This window comes from Diachasma alloeum, unplaced genomic scaffold, assembly GCF_001412515.2.
Source record: "Diachasma alloeum isolate Michigan unplaced genomic scaffold, Dall2.0 Dall_scaffold_00295, whole genome shotgun sequence".
Lineage (NCBI taxonomy): Eukaryota > Metazoa > Arthropoda > Insecta > Hymenoptera > Braconidae > Diachasma > Diachasma alloeum.
The window spans coordinates 165,609-190,486 of NW_021680434.1; the positions used below are offsets into that span (position 1 = coordinate 165,609).

General features: G+C 37.5%; 1 protein-coding gene across 1 annotated transcript in view; it reads right to left on the reverse strand.

The window, feature by feature from the left end:
• Positions 1 to 1,365: 1,365 nt before the first annotated feature.
• LOC107039228 overlaps positions 1,366 to 24,878 on the reverse strand; it is a 55,099-nt gene continuing 31,586 nt past the window's right edge. Inside the window, exons 2-3 of the mRNA XM_015258744.2 lie at positions 14,543 to 14,798; positions 1,366 to 2,516 (exon numbers count right to left, since the gene is read on the reverse strand). Coding sequence (XP_015114230.1) covers positions 2,170 to 2,516; positions 14,543 to 14,798 — 603 coding nt within the window. The 3' untranslated portion in view covers positions 1,366 to 2,169. The remainder of the gene's footprint in view (positions 2,517 to 14,542; positions 14,799 to 24,878) is intronic.

Here is a 24,878-nt window from a genome sequence, read left to right on the forward strand (position 1 = left end):
TAATTCTGAATCTCAGTGGAAACGTCACTTGTTAGAAATTTTCAAGACCCTTATCGGAAGTTTCAGTGTAAAATTTTTAACAGTGTAGTCTCGGAAGAATCGGTTTGACAAACAAATTGAAAAAATTCCTACCAATCGGCCAAACCCCCTGAATACTCAACGACCAACAGATAAGTCAATTCTACTTCATCTACAACTCCGCGAAACTTTGAATTCTCCGTCACTTCCTTATCAATTTGCCCCCAGCATTGACTCCCGGCGAGTCAATCTCGCCGATCTCCTCTCAATATAGTAATTCCACCTGAGGTGAACTCATCCTCATCCATCCTGCAAGAAAGACTCCATTCCCAGTTTCTTTTCAATAAAACCTCGGACCTTTCAGCCGTCTCCTCCCTTTTTACCCTCGATACTGGCATCAGGTTCTATTGCCTTTTGTGCTTCCACCTTTCCCTTCTTCTCCCCAAACCTGCCCTCTGACTGTTTTTTTCCCTCCGTTTTTCTCCTTCTTTTTCAACATGACAAAGGTTTCAGTGACGTGGTAACGGGCAGCAATGGGTCGAGATAGGAAGAGAACAGGAGGAATTTGCAATGCTGGGAAAAGGGAGTGAAATCTTGCTTTCAAGAGATTTTTATAAATCATATGTCTCCAGAATCTTTTCCTAGGAAGCGTGCAAGTTTTACATGATACGAGCGCGTTGATGCCCTTTTATTGTGCCCCTTTTGCTGTTAGATTCGATATTCCTTTCCTCAATTATTTTCATTTATTTATTTTTTCTATTTCATTGGTTTTATCGAAGTAATTCTCGATTTGAAACCCCTCCTCTAGCTTGCCCTCGCACAGTTTAATATGAGAATTCAGCGTTTGAAACTATCAAAAACCTTAATTAAAAGTCCAAGTGTTTTTTTCATATTTAAAGTGGTAAATAAAGTGAAATTTTTCCGACAATCACATCCTATCATCAAATTCTTCATGATCAGGAACAGAAAGAAATTTTCAAGTTGATGGTTGTGGAGAAAATCGGGTGAGCGGTATTACCCGCTGAGCGGTGCAGGCACACCCTCCCCTATTATACTTCCCCTTTACAACCACGACTAGAACAAACTTGTGAAGAAGGTCATCATGAAAACCACTCGACAGAGGCATCTCAAGAGGATGTCAAACCATCTGTGTCTGTGCAACGAGGGTGGGGTTAATCGTGCAATTAACCTTAATTATTGGCCCCTCTTTGCTCGACTCCTCCGCCACATAATCCACTGGTTGCGTACGAGGCCACTGGACCCAAGCACCATCACCCGTCCTAATATCGTATTTTAGTGTCTTCAGGGACGTATCAATTCACCCATAATTTTAATGTTTTCACGCTTTATTCATACCTCTCCTCTCCGTCTCATTTAAATTATAATAAATAAATAAATCAACATTCACAATTGATGCTTCACGTGTAAATAGTAAACACAGTTAATGGAATGACAATATTTATAACTCAACCGATATACTCTATGAAAATGTTATTAACTCAACTATTAAAATATATTCTGACATTATTCAATAATTTTTAATAACTCAATAGATGAACGCAGTCACTCATTTTGCTACAATTCATTGTCATCATACATATAATATATTAGACGCACATGACTCATGTACGGGTCATATACTATGATATTAATATTAATAATCTCGAGCATTTTCACATTAATAAATACTCTAGAGGAGACCTTTAAACGTAACATTGGAGGGGTGAAATTTATTGTTATCATCACTCACAACTTTTTTCATCATCAGTGAATGAAGGAAAAAAGTACCATCGATTTACAACCTAACGCATTTAACGACGATTAGCCTCTCCGAGGGAGAAATTCTTTCAAAGTAAATCCCCCCTCGTTTATTATCTGTAATTCTTAGCAATAATTTATCTCCCTTATCTCTACTCTTCAAAAGATGCTCATCCAGAAAAACGTTTTCCAATATCCAACGAATTCACACCATCAGAACACATCGGAATGAAATATAGGCAAAGTTATTTATTGTTGATTCAACAAATACAAGAGTAATTTGCTGAATTTGTTGGACAATAGATGTACTTTTCAACTTTCAATGAGAAAACTCTGTTAAAATCTTTTTAATTTGACAAATATTATTTTTTTTCTTCTGTAAAATTGGAGTCATTACCAGTCTGAATTGAATGTGGGTGAAAAGAACCTGAGAATAGCTAGGGCAATTGCTCCCATGAGGGTGATGGTGATGACATTGCTCTGTTGAATTGAGACTCCAGTGCCTTTGGAGCATGTCGACTGAATGGTGGATATCATAATTTTTCGATGTTCCAACAGGTCGTGAATGCTCTTGGTGCCGCGCTCGAGCTTGTGCTGGCGACCCAGGAGAATTGAGTAAAGTTGATTACCCGGGTAACCCGAGCAGAAGGTCAGGAGCATCTCGTGCATCACTGCTTTCATCACGTGAACTGTTCCACCGAATTGAACGTAACTGAAGGTTGGATCTCTCGTTAGGGTACCTGTTGGCAGAAATTGGATTGAGTTAGTTGGATTTCTTATCGCACTGAATTATCGGTATCATTTATAATAATTTATTACGTAATATTAATCGGAGAGAATTTTTCCTTTTTTTCGTGAGCGTGAAAATACGAAATGTTTTATTTTTCCGGGGCGTTCTAAGTTGGACATCATTAAAATTTAAACGTCGTTTAAAATTTGTACGTCAATTCAGTGTCGGTTATAAATTAAAATTCAGGCATCTGTATTAATTCGAATTTATGCCTAGACCTGAATTTAGTCTTGAACCTAAATTTAGAATTGAATTCATGTATAGAGCTAGATTTCCATTCAAACACCAATTGAAATCCGGACTTAATTCTAGGTCTAGACTTCAGGTTGGAATTCACGGTTGGACCTGAATTTAAGCCCAAGCCAAAAATTCAGGTATGCACATCAATTTACATCAACGTCGAATTGTTGAATGCTGACTGGGATTTACGTCCGGAAATAAATTTAAGTCTGAAATTATAGGTTCGGTCTTAAATCAGGCTCAGGCACGAGTTCACGGTGCGGTAACAATTTAGGTCTAAACCTGCATTTATATCCACATGTAAATTGAAATCCGGCTGAAATTTTAGGTCCAGATATGAATTCAGGTCCTTACTTCAAATTCTAATTTATGCCTGCACATTAATTCAGGTGAAGGATTAAATTCAGGATTAGGCTTAAATTTAGGTATATACCTGTATTTACATTCCAACATCAATTGAAATCCAGGCTTAATTTTAGGTCTAGACTTCAGGTTGGAATTCACGTTTGGACCTGAATTTAAGCCCAAGCCTAAAATTCAGGTCTGCACATGAATCTACGTCAAGGTCGCATTGTTGAATGCTGGCTGGGATTTACGTCCAGAAATAAATTTAAGTCTGAAATTGTAGGTTCGGTCTTAAATCAGGCTCAGGCATAAATTTAGGTCCAGGTATTAATTTACATTTCTTGCTCGTGCCACATTAATAATCAAAGAAAAGTAAAAATTTAATATCACTACCTTTCCAATTATTTATCTTCCCATTTCCATCATTTAGTAGGACGAATTGAGTCTTGGCATTAATTGAAGCCGAGACATGAATTCAGGTCCAAAACTGGATTGAGGTCTAGGTACAGACACGAATACACAGAGGAAAGGAGAAGTACAACACAGAATAACCTGATCCAAGCCGGAGTATATTTTAGTCTCTATGCATGGACAATATAGTATAATTTATAAGTCATATTTCGAAGGAGTCAGGTGTCCGATATAGTCCGACCTATTCGTGAACACTCATCCACTCATTTACATGTGTTACAACACACCCGAGAACTCCGTAAATTCATGTCTAATTGAGTTCAATGACAATTGTCCTGACCTAAAAAAATTCAAGACACATGCATTGGCGCTGATTCAGCCCATCCAAAATGAAGCAGTTCCTGTTGTGTCGCCTACCCCCATGACTCGTGATGCCATCACTTAATCAAATCCACAATCATGTTATGATGTCCACAAACCATGAACCTCATAATCCCAAAGCGCTCGGGGAAATCTCTTCAAACGATGATGACAGGTCAACCAGGTGTACCCCAACTGTCGACGTATGATTGTCATCGCTTCATTGGGCATCGGGCCATTTTCAAAGGTAGAACTTCAAACTCAATGATTTTCATTATCACATGCAACCGCGAATGTATTACGTTTAAGCGGTCTATGGCCTCGCCCACAGCACGCACCATCCGGATCAATCTGACGTTATGTGGATTATATATATTTATATGTGTAACGTGGTCATGGAACATGGGACAATACTCTCTGGACTTTGTGTGTGTGTGTGTGTGGATCCATTAAGCCGCACCCGGCTGCGGACAATCTCGTCAACGGCGAATGTCTGCGAGGGACTTGCTGTGATGATCGATCTGGGTTTAGTGGACTAACCGCAATGATGAAACCACCAATTTTGTTTGGTTCAATTGGTTCTTCTTGAATAGGATATCAATCAAATACTCTTTCGATGGAAATTTATACCGCTGACATAAATTGAGGTCCAGACCTCAATGTAGATCCGGGCATAAACTCAGGTTCAAACATAATTTCAGGTCGAGGACTGAATTAACGCTTCGGCCTGAAGCTGTTAATTAAAATCGGAATAAAAATTTAGGTTCAGGCATGAATATTGGACAGAAAAAAAGCAATCTCTTGTTTCTGTACGAGGCTTACATTCCTGATTTTTAGTCCAGAACTAGCTTTTGTTTCAGACATAAATTTAGGTCCCGGAATAAATTCAGGTTTAAATATAAATTTTACCCCCGTATAAATGTGGATGTATATCGAGACATAAACTCAGGTCCCGGCATCAATTTAGATCCGTAAATCCATTCAGGTCGAGGCTGAAATTTAGGCGTGGCTCATAATTTCAGGTACAGATAGAAATCTAATGAAAAACAAATTTATGTAAAATAATAACGATTAAAAAAACATAAATTCAGGTTGGGACTTGAATTTAGGCTTCAAGGCATAGATTCAAATCAGAATGAGCAATTAGGTTCAGACATGAATATTTTTCATTATCACTTTCTAATAATGAAATCGAGGTCGAGGCCTGATTTTATGTTCAGGCATGAATATTTGACAGGGAAAAAGGCAATCTCCTATTTGTGTACGACGCTTACATCCCTGAATAATATTCTCTGGTAATTATGGAGAATCTCGTATACTTAACCATCGTTGATATCATTTAAACCCATTCAACATCCCTAAGAATATCAAGTTTTCGTTGAATTAAATCAACCCCTTAAAATGCTCATTAGCAACTCCACATCCTTCATAAAATTCCCTCTCGTCTTCATTCTAATTGTTCTCATCGCACTAATTAGCAAGGTGTGACCGCGGGTGAGAGCCACGCCGCTGGATTTTCATTAATGAAAACTAGTCAGCACCCGTGAATTATAACACCAAATCCTGCAATTGTTCGCAATTTTTTGGTTCATCATTCCTCCATCCGATCTGAATCCGCTCAAGTGAAGTATTAAATATCAAGATTTAATTTTATATTAAATCTTAACATTAAATAAAATATTAAATATTCTTTAATATTAAACATTAAATATTCTTTATAAAATATTAATATTTTATTTTCGATTTGTCATGTAATGGTCAAACTTCTGACACGATTACTGGTCGATAGATTATTTCGGCATTTAAATATCCCATTGATGATTATATTGATAATTGAAAATTGTTGGGTAATATTATCAGTTAACATAAGCTAAATTTAACTTATTGTAAAATAACCCATGAAAAGTTGTTGAGGACGTTTTGACTACAGTTCGATGGTGATGGAATATAGTCAGAAGAATCATGTTTTTCTCTCAGTGTATATCCTTTAACAACAGGAAAAAAAATCCCGATACAGTGACTCCACCGGAGCTGAAATTTTCGATAACTATTAAAATACAATCCAAAAAAATCAAATGGAAACTAATACCCCGGTGGCCTCACTGCCGCTGAATGACATGAATAAGTCCAAAAAATATGAACATGCAAATTGATGAATGCCCCGCGGGGCAGCTCAATGGTGAAAAAAATACACCCCCGTCAATTAAGCCCGTTCGCAACGTGCGCTGGAAGCGAAAAAAAAATGGGAGTAAAAACGGAAAAATAATATCGCGTTTCAATCAGTTCCCCAGACCCACCGGTCTAATTAGCCTGGTGTACTTCGAGATGGAATATCCATGGATATAACGTCAGTTGCAATTATCCTGTTGAAAATCCATATCAGTGAATGAAAAATTACCGCAGGTAAAAACCCACCACTGGGGTATCCGGTTCTGATGTGGCCGTCGACGTTGACTCGCGTAAACGAGGGGATTTTTTTTTCATTCGTTTTCCTCGTTTTGCACTTCACGCGTAGCACGGCAGAACTCACTGATGAGTCGGGTGCTAACGTCGGCGGTTATTCACACGCTAATTCCATATCTCGGTTATCTTGTTGGGAATGGGTACAAGCTACTAAAAAGTTATCTGGGCGCGATACATTTATCTGGAGGACATCTAGTCTAGGTTTGGTCCAGCGTCAGATTAGCTGCCTCAGGTAGTCACAGTGGGGGAATATTTTCAATAGAATTTTCATATTTTGATTCCTTTCTAGAAAAAAGCATGAGCAATATCTCGAACGAATTGATAAATTAAGGCGGTTTTCATGAGTACAATCGACTTGCGTCGAATTTTCATGACGCCCGCCTAACAAGTAAAAGAGAATTGAATATCATTCTATGAAATATGAATAAACTATAAATAAAATGTGAAAACAGAATAATTCTACTTAATACCGCGATTACTAAGGTTTTCTTCCAACAAAGTTGATTAGAAATAATATCTAGAATTATGAGATTATCTCGCATTTTTTACGTTAAGGATGTTCAGCTTGAATTGATCAAGTGGACAACTCCGCTGAAAAGAAAAATGAAATTGACTAAATAAATCATTGATGTTACAAATTATTTTTCCCATCAAATTAGAAGTGTTACGGCGTACTTTTCCGGTCGCAAAAACAATAATTCAAGAAAATATTCATAGATAATGGAGGACTTGTGACTGCAGTAGTAACAGTCGAATTTTGATCGGGCAACATCGCACGCTTCGGCTAGTAGTGGGGTTGTAACAGTGAGATGAATGTTTGTGTGTGTTATACGTGTCCATATGCTTCCAGCACTGAATTATCGTCACCGACTTTACCGACCTCGATCAACTGTTGCGCGGTGTTGTCGCGTTGCTCGACTCGTAATGGCGGTCAAATTTTTTTAGAGGAATTCGAAAATCAATCGAAGATATCACGCCTATATGGCCCGGTCCCCTACTTGTTCTCGCCGGCGGTAGATTCTCCATAGTCTAAAGTAAATGGCTTGTGGTTTTTTTTCAATATCTTGAGTGTCTAATCCATGCAACATCTCGATCAAAGTTCACACGCTCACGTTTCTTCCCTAAACGTAATGTTACAAGAAGTGATTTTCAGAAATTAATTTCTCACTAGGATGCCCCGATGGGAGGATTAAGATTATGACTAACGTGTGGCTCAAATATGAACCTGGCATATGAGACAATATCAAAATTGTGGTGAATAACGTGGGTTTTGGCTAAACATCCTTAAGGATAGGAGAATCTGAATACAGTATAAACCAATCTCCGACATTTCCACCCAGGATCTCCACTTAAATTCTCGTCTTGAACAAATTTCTTTGACATGTTTCTCTCATTGTCAGTGCAGGTATGTAATACTCCACTTTGCAAGTTGCGAATCGCGTCAGTGTTCTGGCGAAAGTCACTCTTGACATATACAACGAAGCTGGAACAGACATAATTTCCAGTGCTCAGCTAGATTATCTAAACAGTCTCCGAATGATATCCAGCGGGATATTCAGCGGAGCGCGGCCCTCCACCCCGATAGCTGGGTCAAAATCAAGATCTATATATCTTCAGGGTAAAGGACATCCTGGCAAAAGAGAAGATTTACTAAGATCGTTAGATAACCTCTGGGATTTCAATTATCGGAATGACTTCCAGACCTACTCACTTCAGTAAGACTAGCCCATCCAGCCAACCACTTCTCCGTGGCAATGAGATATACTCGCGCTTCCACCGAATGAGCTATCTCGGGGCGACTATTCTGAGGAAGTCCACATCCTTTATACATATAGGTACTATTGGGTAATTAAAAGTGTATAGGGCTGTTCAAGCCTGTCCTAATGGGTTGGAGGCGGAATTGATTTCTGATTGAGGATATTGCAGTAGTTGATCAATTTTTCCTAAGTTTTGGATTTTTTGTGGTATGTCGACCCAGTATGGAATTGAATCTTTTTTTCAAATGCAGGTATTGATGAGCCCTATCGATCGCCATTGATTAAAATTCAATTCATAGATTTTTTTTTTAATTTTCGAATTTTTTCGAAAATCGGTTGTCCCACGATAACTAAAAAAATGTTCTGAATTGATTGAATGATGGCTTAAAAAATTTGTTTAGATGTCCTTTTGAACAAGTTCGAAGATGAAGGCGATAGCAATAATCGTTATTTTGATTTATTTGAAAATTTGCAAAAATTTTGCATTTTTTGACAATCAGAATTCCGGGGATATCTTTGGATATCATGCTTCAAATGAATTCAATCATAGCTTAAAATGTTTGTTTTAATGCCATTAAGTCGAAGTTAAAAGATGATTACGATAGCTATATTGGTTGATCTGATTTTTATGATGATTCTTGAAAATTTCGAATTTTTCATGAATTTTCCTGAAAGTGAGCTTTCCGATGGTTTCGTCAAATGTGATGTTTCAAATTCATTCAAGTATGTGTAAATAAAATTTTTCTATTGACATTTTATCGAAGGACTGAGGGGAGAGATAGAAATCCGACAAAATTAGTTGAAAAGAAATCTTATTCAATTTAATAAAATGAAATGAACAATGAATTATACATGATAGAAGGAAATGATTGGCTGAATAACCATTCGGAAACATATTGCTAATTTATTATCAAAAATAACTATACTATACGCAATACTAGAGCAATTTCACACTTGTTTTTTCATTCGAGGAAAATTTCGAAGGATATTCAGTTTTCCAGGGAATTCTCTGGTTTTATGAGTAACGCAAGAAAATTATTCATTTCTCTAGAAAATCGATTGACAGTGAAAGGGAATTGATCAAACATTCGAAACTATTTATTTCCAGAATTCTATTTATTCATTTCCAGAATTCTATTTTTTTCTCATCAGCGTAATCTCCGATCCATCTATTCATTTTCATATTTCTTCTATCCCCTAACAATGCGGAGAATCCGAGGGCAAAACTCGCATAAAAGAGAACTTTGACATGCTCTTGAAATCCAAAGTTCTTAAAAAAAACACGACTCGCGTATTCTTCCCCAGAATTTTTTCATATTAACGGGGGCTCTGTACTCCAGCGCATGTACAAGTAGTCCAATAACAAGTGAAAAGAATTTTAAAAGTGGAATGAAAAAAAAAAGAAATTGCGAACAGAGTCGAAGATTTTTATCGAATTCTGATATTCGAGGCTATTGAAAAGTTGGGGCTATGGCTCATGTCTTATCAGTATTTCTTTTTTCGTTGAAGAAGCTCACGATTCTTCGCCGTTTTTTTTTTCAACGCCGTTTATAGTTTAGAAGATATTTCGTGAGTTCTAAAAAACTCTTGGTAAAAGTGTATTTCTATACCTGTAGTAATATTTGCATGAGAACATTATTGTTATTATTATTATTATTGTTATTGTGATTTTTATTTTTATTTTTATTACCCTAAAGAAATAAATTGTGCCTCACGAAACATAAAATTTTTAGGTGATGTATAACAATAATTCGTTGTTTAATTGATTATATAAGATTGAATAAGATTTCTTTTTAGATAATTTTTTTAGATTTTCAACTCAGTTCAATGTTATCATTATCATTATTTTTATTGTCCCTTTCTTCTATACAACCGATTGTCTTTTTTACGGTGCTATCTCTCCCCTCAGCCCTCCGATAAGATTTTAGTAGAAAAATTTTCTTTATACATACTTGAATGAATTTTAAGCATCACATTTGAAGAAACCATCAGAAAGCTCACTTTCAGGGAAATTCATGGCAAATTCGAAATTTTCAACAATCATCATAAAATTCAAATCAACCAATATAGCTATCGTAATCATCTTTAAACTTTGACTTAATGGCATTAAAACAAATATTTTAAGCTATGATTGAACTCATTTGAAGCATGAAATTTAAAGATATCCCCGGAATTCTGATTTTCAAAAAATACAAAATTTTCGCAAATTTTGAAATAAATCAAAATAACGATTACTGCTATCGCCTTCATCTTCGAACTCGGTCAAAAGGACATCCAAACAAATTTTTTAAGCCATCATTCAATCAATTCAGAACATTTTTTTTAGTTATCGTGGGACAACCGATTTTCGAAAAGATTTGAAAATTTTAAAAACTAATCGATGAATCAAATTTTAATTAATGGCGATCGATAGGGCTCAACAATACTTATATTTGAAAAAATATATAATTCCATTCATTCATTCAAGAACAATTGGGCGAAGTCTAAAAAATTGGATTTTCGGACTTTTTGGGCTTCCATTCGAAAGCCAAAGCAAAATTGAAAGTAGGAAAAAATCTCAAAAAATTTGATTTGTCATGTAAAAAACAGCCGATTCTGAGAGATTACACGACTGGAAGGCGGACGAAGCGAGTAACGCAATAATGTTTCAATAATTAACGGCTGTTATCGATAGTACTAAATCCTTATCTCGACAAAATACCAAAACTTTATACCCAAGATCTTCCATATTGAACAGTAATCGTACTGTTACGAAACGCAAAGGTATGTCTTTGCCGCACACACGTACCAGTGTCGCATCGGATCGTTAATCCAATTTATGTGCCCAACGGAGTTCTAAACTTTACCACGCACGAGAGTCATGAATTTTCCCAGAATCGATGGAGTATATATCCTATGTGGTTTATAAACGTCAGTGCGTCTCCAGTACATGCTTCACTATGATACACTTTTTTTTATCTCCTCTCCCATCAGTCGCCGTAGTTATAACCTCTGATGGCTTTTTTAACTTCCATTTCGGCATGGAAAAGTACAGACAAACTTTTCAATAAGGCCAACTTTTTCACCCTTTAAACAAGCTGTAAACTGCTCTTCTCTTTTTGTTATCTCCATTGCTGAGAATTTTTTTTTGTCATTTCACTTTCACAGTTCGCTTCACGCTGAAGTATGGAATATTAATTGAGTTGTGGATTTGTAGGAGCCCATAAATTGACACTGACAATCCGGACTGTTGACTTAATTGTTCAATCAGCGGTGAAATTCCCTCGATCATTGAATTATTGAATCGTTAGATCTGCTCATCATTGTCGATGGCATGTTCCGCGTAACCGAATCCATTCAATCGATTCATAATATGATTTTAATATTACGAGGCCATCAGAATTGTGATTTACTTGGTCATGATGAATATATCAAGTTGTATTTGCATGAAAATATTCTGTAAAACGTTATCTCAATTTTTTTTATGCATAAAATCCCCATAAAAATAGATTATTCAAACATATCGAGTCGTATGTGCATGAAAATATTCTGTAAATTTTTATACCAAATTTTTTCGTGCATAAAGACCCCAGGAAAATGGATTGTTCAAACTAAACAAACGTTATTTGAATTGAATGAATCGTTCATTTGATTTCAACAGTGAAATTTCATTTTAAGAATTTTTTTCGATTCGAATTCCTCATTTGTCTGCATGTAAACTGGAAACAAAACAGTTATCGGAAAAAAAAAATTCAAATCGACTTCTGGTGATGAAAATTTGATACTCGAAATGAAGACTCCATAATTAAGGGTCACAATGTTCAGAATAAGGGTCATGAGGGTTAGAATAAGGGTCATAAGGGTCAGAATAAAGGTGACAGTCAAAATGAGGGCTACGAGGGTCAGAATGAGGGTCATAAGGGCCAGAATAAGGGTCACGAGGGTCAAAATAATGGTTGTGAGGTTCAGAACAAGGGCATAAAGGTCAGAATAAAAGTGAGGAAGGTCAAAATGAGGGCTACGAGGGCCAGAATCAAGGTCATAAGGGCCAGAATAAGGCTCACGAGGGTCAAAATGATGGTAATAAGATTTACACCAAGGGACACAAGGGTCGGAATAAAGGTCACGAAGCTCAAAATAAGCGTTACGAGGGTCAGAATCAGGGTTATAAGGGTCATGAGGGTCATATAAGGGTTATAAGGCTCGTATTAAGAATTACGAGGGGAATAATAAGGGTCGCGAGGGTCAAATTAAGGGTTACAAGGGCTAGAATAAGGATTATGGGGATCATTGGCGAGCGGAGGGAGCAGGGGGCGTAGCCCCCTAGTTAAACAATAAATTCTATCGATTGCTACCGAATAAATAGCCTCTTCCACTCATAATCATCAACTCAACTCAAATATTGAATGTATTTTCAATCGCTCGTTGACTCCAATGTTTCAAAAACAATTACAGATTGTTTGTTTTGTTACGCCGACGACGAGTGGTTGTTCACCACTCTTTGGTGAGGTAAAACTCAAGGGAGTTGATACCACCTGACGTGTATTTCCCACGATCGTTCAATTCAATTCGCTCCAACGGAGTTGGAAAACTTTTCTCCTCCCTCCCGCCCCGTTCTCATTCCATTCACACATAGTTTTCCAACAGCCTGCCACCGATCGCTCCAACCTACGTTCATGTTGCTATTCATTCAATCTGTCACGATCACGCGCGTCGCTGGACAAACAATCCCGGGTAATTTAATATTTATACGGTATGAAAAATTGCCTGGGATATCTGACATGCAAAGGAAAATGGGAGGGGTAAATAATAGAGTTATCACTCTTATATCGCCTGCAGCCGATTGGCCATTTTATATTGTATGCGAGTAGGGGGCTTCGTCCATTGCTGTTATCGCTCGCCAACTTTTCATATGATTTCATGTGATCTTTATGTGAGTTTTATATGATATGCGATTTATATTGACGTGACTTTCGCGTTTACTTCATGTGATCTGCATGCGATCATCATATGAACTTCCGATGACCTTCGGATAACCTTCATATGAACTTCATCGGAATTTCAGGTGAACGTTATATGAAACTTCCTGGGATTTTCATATGAACTTCATGTGGATTTCGGATGATTTTCATGTAACCTGCACATCTCTATATATTATGAAAATCCCAATCGACTTCTAGTGATGAACATTTGGTACTTGAAATGAAGATTCCAAGATAAAGAGTCAGAAACTAAGGGTCACAAGGGCCTGAGTAAGTGTCGCGAGGGTCAGATTAAGGGTCGTAAAGTTCAGGGTAAGGGTGAAAACCCTTAAGGTTCAGGGTAAGGGTCATGAGGGTCAAAGTAAAAAATAGACAACACTCATAACAATGTCAAATAAGGGCTTTTTGACCCTCTTGACCCCTATAACCTATGTGGACCCTGGACCCTTATAGCCCTTACGAGCCTAAAGGGTCAGCAGAGTCACAAAGGTCTACTCCCGTTACCCCTTCTTTTAATATCAAATAAAATTTAATAACAATGTCAAATAAGGACATTTTGAACCTCTTGACCCTTATAACCTATGTGGACCCTGGACCCTTATAGCCCTTACGAGCCTAAAGGGTCAGCAGAGTCACAAAGGTCTACTCCCGTTACCCCTTCTTTTAAGATCAAATAGAATTTAATAACAATGTCAAATAAGGACATTTTGAACCTCTTGACCTTTATAACCTAGGTGGACCCTGGACCCTTATAGCCCTTACGAGCCTAAAGGATCAGCAGAGTCACAAAGGTCTACTCTCGTTACCCCTTCTTTTAATATCAAATAAAATTTAATAAAAATGTCAAATAAGGGCTTTTTGAACCTCTTGACCCTTACAACCTATGTAGACCGTGAGACCCTTATAGCCCTTACGAGCAGGGTCAGCTAGGTCAGAAAGGTCTACCCCGTCCCCTCTGCCCCTTACCTCTAACATCAAGTAAAATTTCATAACAATTTCAAATAAGGAATTTTGACCCTTTTGACCCTTGCGACCCTCTCTCTATATTATAAAAATCCAAATCGACTTCTGGTGATGAAAATTTGGTACCCGAAATTAAGACTCTAAAATGAAGGGTCAGGAATGAAGGATCAGAAAATGAGGGTCACGAGGGTCAGATTAAGGTTCACAAGGTTCAGAATAAGGTTCCGCATAAGGGTCATGGGAGTCATATGGAGCTATCTGGAGATCTTATGAGGGTTGCCGATCGGAGTGAGCAGGGGGGGTAGCCCCCCAGCAAAATTTCATAAAATAGATCAGTGATAGGAGCCCAGAAAAGCAATTTCTGACGGCCAATCATCTTTTTATACCAAAATTAGTGGTCGGGACGTAGACGACGGGACCAAGCATAGGCACATTTACTTTATAATGCATAATACAATGGTGAAGTTGAAAATTACCATTTTGCAAGCTAATCGATGTCCAGAAGCCAGGAGAATTTCTCAGATCGGTGACGATAAATGTGTACTCAATGGTCCCCTTCTCCTCGGTCCAGAGTACTTTCAAAACTTCTCCCATCGAGTCCCGTCGATGCTCTCGTCGAATTCTGACAATTGGACACGTTTCCAGCACCATTGGTCGTATTAATGTCAGGGATGATTGCGTTGGCGACGGCCTGTGGTCCAGAATTTCTATCACGTACCATTTTCCGATTATCTGAAAAGTAACAATTTATGCAAATTGAGTGACCCTCGTTGGAAAAGTGGAATACAAAGTTTGGGGTATTATCGGGGTTATGAGATGGCTGCACTTTTGTCCGCGTTGTGCTGTGAGTTTTGTTCATGATGGTATAAGTTTAATAGTTTCGGGTGCTGACAATGAGCAATTTTTGGACGATATTTGACAGGTTTTTGCCGGAAAATACAACAGAGGCAGGAGAAAATTAAATGCATAATGTTTGGATTTTGTTTAATTTATTTTTTGCGAATAAATATGAATTGTTTTACTGAATCAGGTGTTCACACGTTGGAATGTATCTGAAATTGCAATTGGAAATCCGATATCACATTTCTGTATTGCTCGATTCAATTCCATTCTGGACGCGGTGGAAACATAATTTTCACATTCAATGATCGTGAGAATTTTGAACTGCCTCACGTACACCAAGATCCAATTCTCAGGATTGAGGACAAGTGGAAATTCCGTTTTCAGGGTGGATAGTCGTGAGATATTAGTGGCTTGACAAATTCACTGAATGTAAAATTACTCTTGTCTTTCCTTTGTCCAATTGTTGGTCGAGCCTCGCGATTCGATGAATGGCCATTTGACGTTCAGCCAACATTAGTCGCGGAGGGATCGCCGAGAATTCTAGACCCCGGGATTTCGAAGTCACGGTCTCCCTCAATCATGGAGTGGCCACTTCCCGTCGATAATTTAAGTTCGTAAAGTCGTAGATAACTCTAATCCAATCTAATTAACATCTATTCGTCGAACTAATCAACGACATCCTCCATCTGTTCACTCGAGAATCCCCATAACTTTCCTTATTTGCATTCGTCCATAGCGCGGTGCCTCAATTATTCACGAAGTTGGCATTGGAAACAGGAAGGAGGAAGTTAAAAATTAGCCGCAGGGCGTAATGTCAATGGCAATCTACATTACAAATATCAAATTATGAAACTACTCCTTTCAATTATTCATCCAATATTCAATAATCGAGTATGTTAATTATTAAACTGTTAAATCGGATAATAAATGTGTTAATAAAATACGTGAATTGTCGTTTATACAGCGCTTGATAATTGAGAATGGGTGGGCGGGGCGTAGTTGTAACCGGAATGCAGCATTAAATTAATGCCATCGGGTGTATATATTCTCCAGGGCAGGGGGGAGGAGAGCTCACTGCAATAGGGAGGAATTACAGTGGTACATTGCAATAATTATTCCAACTTGACGTTACGTCCCACCGATACGCCACTTCGTTAGCTCGATTGGGGCGGCTGGGTGTACTGTACCGAGACACGAAATTATTGTTCAACAATATAACACGATGTTTTCTGTTAATGTTTTTTTTCGCTGTGAAAATTCCCATTAATCCCTTCATTCTATCATCCGCTGGGGGCGCAATTTTCCAGTCGCTGCTCTCCTTCATTTCTATTCAATAATTGGCAGTAAATCTTGAGGGAGGGGGAAATTCCGATAGATATCTAGGAAATCTACTGTCTGAAATTGAGACAATATTTATTCAGTTTTCACTTTTTCCACATACTTTTGAGAGTTCGGAATAGCCCGACATGGGACTTTCCACTTTTATGGACGATTATTTATTAAAAAATAATAATTATCATGATTAATATAAGGGAATTCTAATTCTCAAGTTTTCACTTTCTGATATCTAATTTAAAACATCGCGTCTTTACACTCATTTCAATAGAAATATTGGACTAATGATGTGTTCGCCTTAGCTACACGGGCGTAGGATCATTTACCTTAGATCAAATAAATTGTTCATTTTATTCTAATAGAAGATTTGCGTAAAATCGATGAATTACGGATTCAATAATTTTCATGAATTGAAAATTATTATTCATTTCATATAATTTAAACATTTTCTTACAGTATGCCTGAAATTTAGTCAATAATTCTCTTCCAATATGTCGAATTAATAACCTCACTCTCTTACGGCTTCTGCTCGCTTTTATCGGAGACTTTTCTGTAATCTTAAAGAATTTCGTTTTCCACCTCATTCGTCGTTCTAATTGCCCCGACACAAGGCAATCGCGAACAACTTGCTTTTTATCCAAAGCGCGGCGAAGAAATAATGACACCAGCTGCAATCGATACTCCCACCCCCTCATCTCACATTCCGACTGAGAGGGTAGAGTAAAGGGGACGTCTGGAAATTGGTTCGCTCTTGGGTGACAATACAGCGAAATAATGATATAATGTACGTCTGTTAAACGTCTATCGATGGATTTTGCACATTTTATAAATTTAATGAGTTTCTCTTATAGTAATGATTACGTTATTCTTCTTATCAATTAATTGTTTATAATCATTCTCATTGCAAAAAGCAATACAACTGATGAGAATCATCTGTCCCAATTAATCAGCTGTTAAATTTTCATATTACAGTAAAACATTTGCTCATGTTCTAATTCCTATGCTCATTGAATGAGATTTTAATCATAATTGCAATTCAATTCCTTCTAGAACACACTTTAAAGTGTGAATTTCTGGAATTCAATGTTTGTTGATACTCTGATAAAAGTGCGTGCCCATACTGTTATCAATTTTTAGTTAGTTCATACGGTAATTCAATTAATCTGTTGTTCATCTCATCAATATAATTCCGCGCTTAGAATATTGTCATCTCGTGTTTTCAGCACCAAATTAAAAATTAAAATAACTTCCCTGCCCGGGAAGTTAAAAAATTTCATTTGGAATATTGAGTCACAGCTTTTTTTTATTCATATCAGAAATTTTGTATTTGGATATTAATATTATTTGTTCAAAGTGAAAGAATCGATCATCATTTTCACTATATTGCATTCAGATTCTCCTATCCTTAACGTCAAAAATGTTAGATAATCTCATAATTCTAGCTATTAATTCTAATCAACTTTGTTCGAAGAAAACCCTAGTAAACGCAATATTAAGAAAGTAGAATTCAGGAGCGAAGCGGTAAACCGGGTCAAGTCGATTTTAACTGTTGGCCAGTTTTTGACGAATATCTCGGAATCTAAAAGAGATATAAAAAATTTTGTCACAACCTTTTTTGTAGAGCAAACTGAGGGTTATAAAAAAGCTCATGAGCAAAATTTTGCTATCTCTCTTAGATTCCGAGATATTCATCAAAAAATGGCCAAAAGTAAAAATCGACTTAACCCGGTTTACCGCTTCGCTACTGAATTATTCTATTTTACTCTGATCTAAATTATTTTGACAACTATGATTCGTTTATTCATGCCTCATAGAATGGTATTCAATTCTCTTTTGTTTGTTAGGCGGCCTTACTTTCTCCATTCCCTCGAGATATTGCATATGCTTTTTTGGAAAGGATTTGGGCTTTAAAAAAAAAATTGAAAAATTAAAAATTAAAAAGGAAATTTGTGATCCTGAGGGTCACGTGGGTCAACCTTTACAACCGCCGAATTTCCCGCCCGACACGTTTACGCTTTGTTTGTTCATTTGATGTTACAAGACAGTAGAAAAGAGATTGGAAAGTAAATTTGTGGCCCCAAGGGTCAAATTCAATGAGTTTAACGACACAACCTGCAATCGATACTCCCACCCCCTCATCCCACATTCCGACCGAGAGGATAAACTAAAGGGGACATCCTAAAATTGGTGGGTTCCTCGATGGAAATAACCCGACAGAATAATCTGTGACTGCTGTTAATCGATTTCGTACATTCGCCAAATCGCTCGAGTAAGAAAACGAGTCTCCGTAAAAGGGAAAAGAGCAAACAGGAGCTTGTGTATTCTAGAAGTACTACGGTAGCATAAATTCTCGTTTAATAAGCGAAACCCGAGTTACCTTGCCCAGGGCCTGGCTATTTCTACTCCCCTGCTATGTATTCCAAAAGTGTCCAGAAGGAATGGAGGTTAAAGTAGTTCTGGAGTAGTTTCGTTTATGCGAGTAAGCACTGAATATTCTGAAAAGGTTACATTCCGGATAGCTTGCCGGATAGAGTCTCCACACCTTTGTCAATTTCAGATATTTCAAGATTCTCCACGACACGACGTTCCTGTCATCTTCCTAATTTTCAGAATTACCCAGCTTCTTGGCATCCACTTCATTACGTGTAGTACCGTAAACAGGGAGACGAAGACAATTCAAGGGGAGCGGCCCTTTTTCCCGACGGGGACAGCCCAGCATAGTGTTCTTTAAGCAAGACATTCCTCAGTTCATCAAAATACCAGAGAGCGCTTCAATTTTCATAATTGGAGGCTGCAGCTTCCTTTCGCTTCGATGAAGTATTGCTCTCGGGATTTATTCTACTCCAGGTATATCACTCAAAGGCTTTGTTTCAGATACTCAACTCTACGGGTAATGGCCATTTTCATGGTGGGCATTATAGGAAAAGCTTTCGGAACGAAATTGCTCTCGCTTCAGTTGGCTGAATAACGAAATAGGTTCAGAAAGTTTTTCGGGAATAGTAATATAAGTATCACTGCCCTCTCTGCCCAATCATTCATCACCTCGAGTGTTGAAACAGCTCAAAACTGAGGTCATCAGTGTTGAAAATGATCATTCTCACGCCAAAGAGGCGTATCAATGTTAAAAAATTCTTAGTAAGTTTCAAACCGAACTAAAAAATTCATTGGCTGTCATAAGATGGCATGTTTCATCCCATAAAATGCTCATATCCTTATAAGAATTGAATGAAAAGTTCATGTAAGGATATTTGAAGGTCATGTCAAGGGGTCATGAAGGTCATGTGAGGTCATTTTAATCTCATTTGAAGGTGATATCATATAAAGGTCAAATGGGGTCATGGAGAGGTCATATGAGGTCATTTTAAATCATGTGAGGCCATACGGAGGTCATCTGAAGGTCATGAGGTCATTGGCAGCTCATATAAAGGATAAATGACCTTCACATGACCTCACATCCCCTCATATTGTGTTTAAAGTTCATGACCTTCATATGACCTCACATCTCCTCATTTTGTGTTTAAGGGTCATGACCTTCATATGACCTCACATCCCCTCATATTGGGTTTAAGAGTCATGTGAAGGTTATGTGAGGTTATAAAGGTCATGTGAGGTCATTTTAATCTCATTTGAAGGTGATATATAAAGGTCAAATGGGGTCATGGAGAGGTCATATGAGGTCATTTTAAATCATGTGAGGCCATACGGAGGTCATCTGAAGGTCATGAGGTCATTGGCAGCTCATATAAAGGATAAATGACCTTCACATGACCTCACATCCCCTCATATTGTGTTTAAAGTTCATGACCTTCATATGACCTCACATCTCCTCATTTTGTGTTTAAGGGTCATGACCTTCATATGACCTCACATCCCCTCATATTGGGTTTAAGAGTCATGTGAAGGTTATGTGAGGTTATAAAGGTCATGTGAGGTAATTTTAATCTCATTTGAAGGTGATATATAAAGGTCAAATGGGGTCATGGAGAGGTCATATGAGGTCATTTTAAATCATGTGAGGCCATACGGAGGTCATCTGAAGGTCATGAGGTCATTGGCAGCTCATATAAAGGAAACGTGAGGTCATATAGCGGTCATAGGAGGTCATTTAAAGTCATGTGAAGCCATGTGGAGGTCATTTGAAGGTCAAAAGGTCAAACAGAGGACAAATGAGATCATTGAAGGTTACGTGAGGTCATGAAGGTCATTTAAAGAGTAAATAAGACCTTATGGAGGCCATGTGAAGGTCATGAGGTCATATAGGGATTATGGAAAATCTTAATGTTCTTTAAAGGTCACAAACACAAATTTCAACAAGGAAATGAACAATTGTGAAAAAGATGAAAAAAATCGCTAATATGTTTACGCACATTTCTATCAATGCACCAGCAATATTACGTCGACCTCTTATGCGCGCATATCCTCAAACGATTTCCTCCAATTCTCTCCCCGCAAATTCCAATAATATCGCATTGAAATATCACGCAAAAATCGGAAAACCCGGAGAATGCAGATATCTGTGTGCCTAATGCTGCGAAGCGGAAGACTAATGAAATGGCAGCCACTGATAGATATTCCCGGCAGAGTCGGTCCAATTGTGCTGGAAATATCTCGCTGAACTGAACAACAAACAACATTGGAAATACCCTCATCCATTTGCGTTCAAACCTTGCCTGCTGTTGGATCTGCTCCGAATGATGGAGGTTAATCAACATCAGTTAATTTTCATAGAAATTCCGCGACATCACCGCATTATTCATGTGGCTATAACTAATTGGGCGATCACTCCAATGCCATTTCAATTACAACAATCTGCACCGAGGAAAATGGTTCACTTGAATCAAATTGAAATCTTTGTTTGGAATTTTTTATTTGTTTCAGTGGAGATGATTTAATTTTGTCAAATAAAGAATTTATTAATTCCAAATAAATTATTTATTACAATTAAATCAACAATTTATTAATTTCAAATGAGGAAATTTTTTTAATGCAAAAAAATCTTTATTTATTATTAATGAAAAATTTATTTGGATTCAATAAAAAGTTAGTAATAATTTTTAGAAACATTTATTTAATATAAAGAGAATCTCAACTGAAGAAAAATTTTCAATTTTAATAAAAACTTGATTTCGTAACATTTAAATGAATTTTTTCATTGGATTTAAACAAATCATTTTTCTGGGTTTAACGATGCAAGGGGGATTATGAAGTCAATAAAATCGATGCCTGTGACATTTTCTATTAAAAAAATAATCTCATTAAGGAGCATCACTGAATAATCGATCTTTCAAACAAAAATACATTGTTCTCTAGAATGCAATCCCCTTTATAGAAGAAACATGAATGAAAAAAATGAAAAAACATGATGAATGACAAATATCGGCGGACCAGGAATATTGAATTGCCGCGTGTTGAAACGGAAATAACATGGTGGGGAGTGGCAGTGTGGCACGCGGAAATTTTGTACTATCCCGAAATAACAGCCGTGTTTTCTCTCCGCCATATACATTCACGCTCGTACGAAGAATAAACTGAACGTTTGGGAATTATGGAAAACACTGGGAGGGGGCATGGAAAACATGATGAGGCCCTCGCATTTTGTGGCTATCGCATCTATTCTGTCAATGAATATGGTTATGGGCTTGCTTTTGTCGGCTATGGAGAGGATTTCGGCTGGTGAGATATTCGGAGTATCCTATAAAGGGGGATATTTCGGTGAATTGACGGCTGTTGATGTATTCATTACCTGATAGTCATTCAGTCATTATGACGTGGTGAAATTATATTGAATTTTACCCTCGTCGGCCTGAGAGTTACAAATTTTTAGCGATCTCTTTGTTTTCTTTCACCACCTTGGTTGTTCCACGATAACGATATCAATAATCCCTGTTTTAAATTAAGGATATTTACCCCAAACATACATTGTTCACCGTAATTTTGATATTGTCTCATACGCCAGCTTCATATTTGAGCCATACGTTAGTAATAATCATAATCCTTCCATCGGGGCATCCTAGTGAGAAATTAATTTCTGAAAATCACTTCTTGTAACATTACGCTTAGGGAAGAAACGTGAGCGTGTGAACTTTGATCGAGATGTTGCATGCGTTAGACACTCAAGATATTGAAAAAAAACCACAAGCCATTTACTTTAGACTATGGAGAATCTACCGCCGGCGAGAANAGACACTCACGATATTGAAAAAAAACCACAAGCCATTTACTTTAGACTATGGAGAATCTACCGCCGGCGAGAACAAGTAGGGGACCGGGCCATATAGGCGTGATATCTTCGATTGATTTTCGAATTCCTCTAAAAAAATTTGACCGCCATTACGAGTCGAGCAACGCGACAACACCGCACAACAGCTGATCGAGGTCGGTAAAGTCGGTGACGATAATTCAGTGCTGGAAGCATATGGACACGTATAACACACACAAACATTCATCTCACTGTTACAACCCCACTACTAGCCGAAGCGTGCGATGTTGCCCGATCAAAATTCGACTGTTACCACCGCAGTCACAAGTCCTCCATTATCTATGAACATTTTCTTGAATTATTGTTTTTGCGACCGGAAAAGTACACCGTAACACTTATAATTTGATGAGAAAAACAATTTGTAACATCAATGATTTATTCAGTCAATTTTATTTTTATTTTCAACTGAGTTGGCCACTTGATAGGTTAAACATCCTCAATTCGACCATAGCTTCAAATATTTGTTTCAATGCCACCCTGTCGGAGTTGCGAGATCATTTCAATTTTGACATTTCCGTCAGTTTGAATATTCCCAGGGTTTCCTCAAATTTATTGGCATTCACAATTCCTCTGCGAAGCATTCATGAACATCTGAATGGCCTCAAAAAGCAGTGGAGAACACCTAAAATTCAATATCATCAATTCAATAAAAAATCGTCCATAAAATTTTCCCACTATTCCAACAAAATATGACTTTGTCTCTATTCAGAAAAAAATTTTTACGACATCCCGTAGTTTTTCCCCCGTTAAATAAACATCATCCTCACCCCCGCAGCCCCATAAATCCAGTCAATAAAAATGCAGTAAAAGAAATTATGGAAAATACATCACCAACAGTTATGGGAGTAAAAGCACCGGCTATGATAATTTAGCGAAAACTTTTCTCCGGACTTTTTCAGGGAGAATCGACGAGCACGGCGCGGGTCACAAGCCACTGGCTGGGGTATCGTCGATAAGACCCGTAAAAAAAGGGTCAAATAGTCGCTTCAGTAAATTCTGACGTAGTCTGTCCCGACACACGAAAAAAAACGCAAAGGGGAGAGTATAAAAAGGGACAAAAAGGGAAGTGGTGCTGAACACGATGGGTGGGATAAACCGTAGACACGTTCGACCCTGGTGAGGGAGTATCGATTCAAATACATACGGAGGAGCTGTCGTGAGGATATACGATCGGCTTATGGTGCCCTCGCCCCTCTTCCTTGTTTAGATGTTTTTTTTTCGTCTCCAACTATTTGTTACACTTGTTCGACTCCGTGTGCGACGGAAGAATACCTCTTCCGCAAGAAGAATTCCGGATATTGCTGATGGGAAATCTCGCGGTGGTCATAAACAGTGCGATGTGATTTCAGTCTTTTTCAACATTTTCAAACGAATATGAGGGATTTATAGGGTGAAATGAAGTGGAAACCGATAAAAAGGTTTTTGAGATGAGTTATGAGTCTCGGAATTGAGATATCACTGGTTTTTCAACATCTGGGATTACGAAGGGACTAGCGGGGATTTAAACGTATGATGTTTGTTCATTTTGGGATGATGCACAGAGGGGTGCGAAGTAACTTCACGTTTCAAAATCTGTCAGGTGAGTGACAATCAACTAATTAGATGTAACGTGGCTGCCATGAAATTTTCTGTCACAGGAACTTGTCACAAATTTTCCAATTTCGTTGCAAGGGTTAAGGGCCTTCAAAGGGAATCTCGAATGTGAAGTGGAATTTCCAGTTGAAAATTTCGTGGAATATTCGGTTTAAAAATTGTGGGCAATTTTCAGATGAATATTGTGTGGAAAATTGTGATGAAAAATTGTTGTGGAATTTTGGTTCAGTCGGCCCTCGAACCTTTCAATCTAAAACTAATGTTGTCTGGAATTATATTTATTCATTGATCTCAACTGTTCGGCCATTCCCAGTGAGAGAAATGACACTTAGTCAATAAATTTACCACTGGTTTTTTCTTTTTTGAATCGAAATACCACTGACACTCATGTTAGCGCTTTGTGATTGTCGATCTACGACAGTTATCATGGGAAAATTATCGAATTTCGAACTAATATCACCTGGGGTGCCAAGAAAATTTTAAAAAAGTTCGAAGCTCCCCTATTTTAGGGAAAAAATCACTGGAATTAGATTTTTTTATTGGGAATTCTTCGACATGAATTTTCCACATTTTTTCAACGCTATTTGCTTGTTTCTTTCATTTGAAAAATCAAATAAAGACGTGAAAAAATTGAACCGAGAAATGTTTATAGAAAATATCTTAATAGTATAAGTTCTAAACATTTCTATTGAGAAAAAATGCACAAAACGCTGGGAAATTTTTCAATAGAATTTCCGAGCGAATTCGCTAGGTTTTTCCATAAATGTTTAAGTATATAGAGA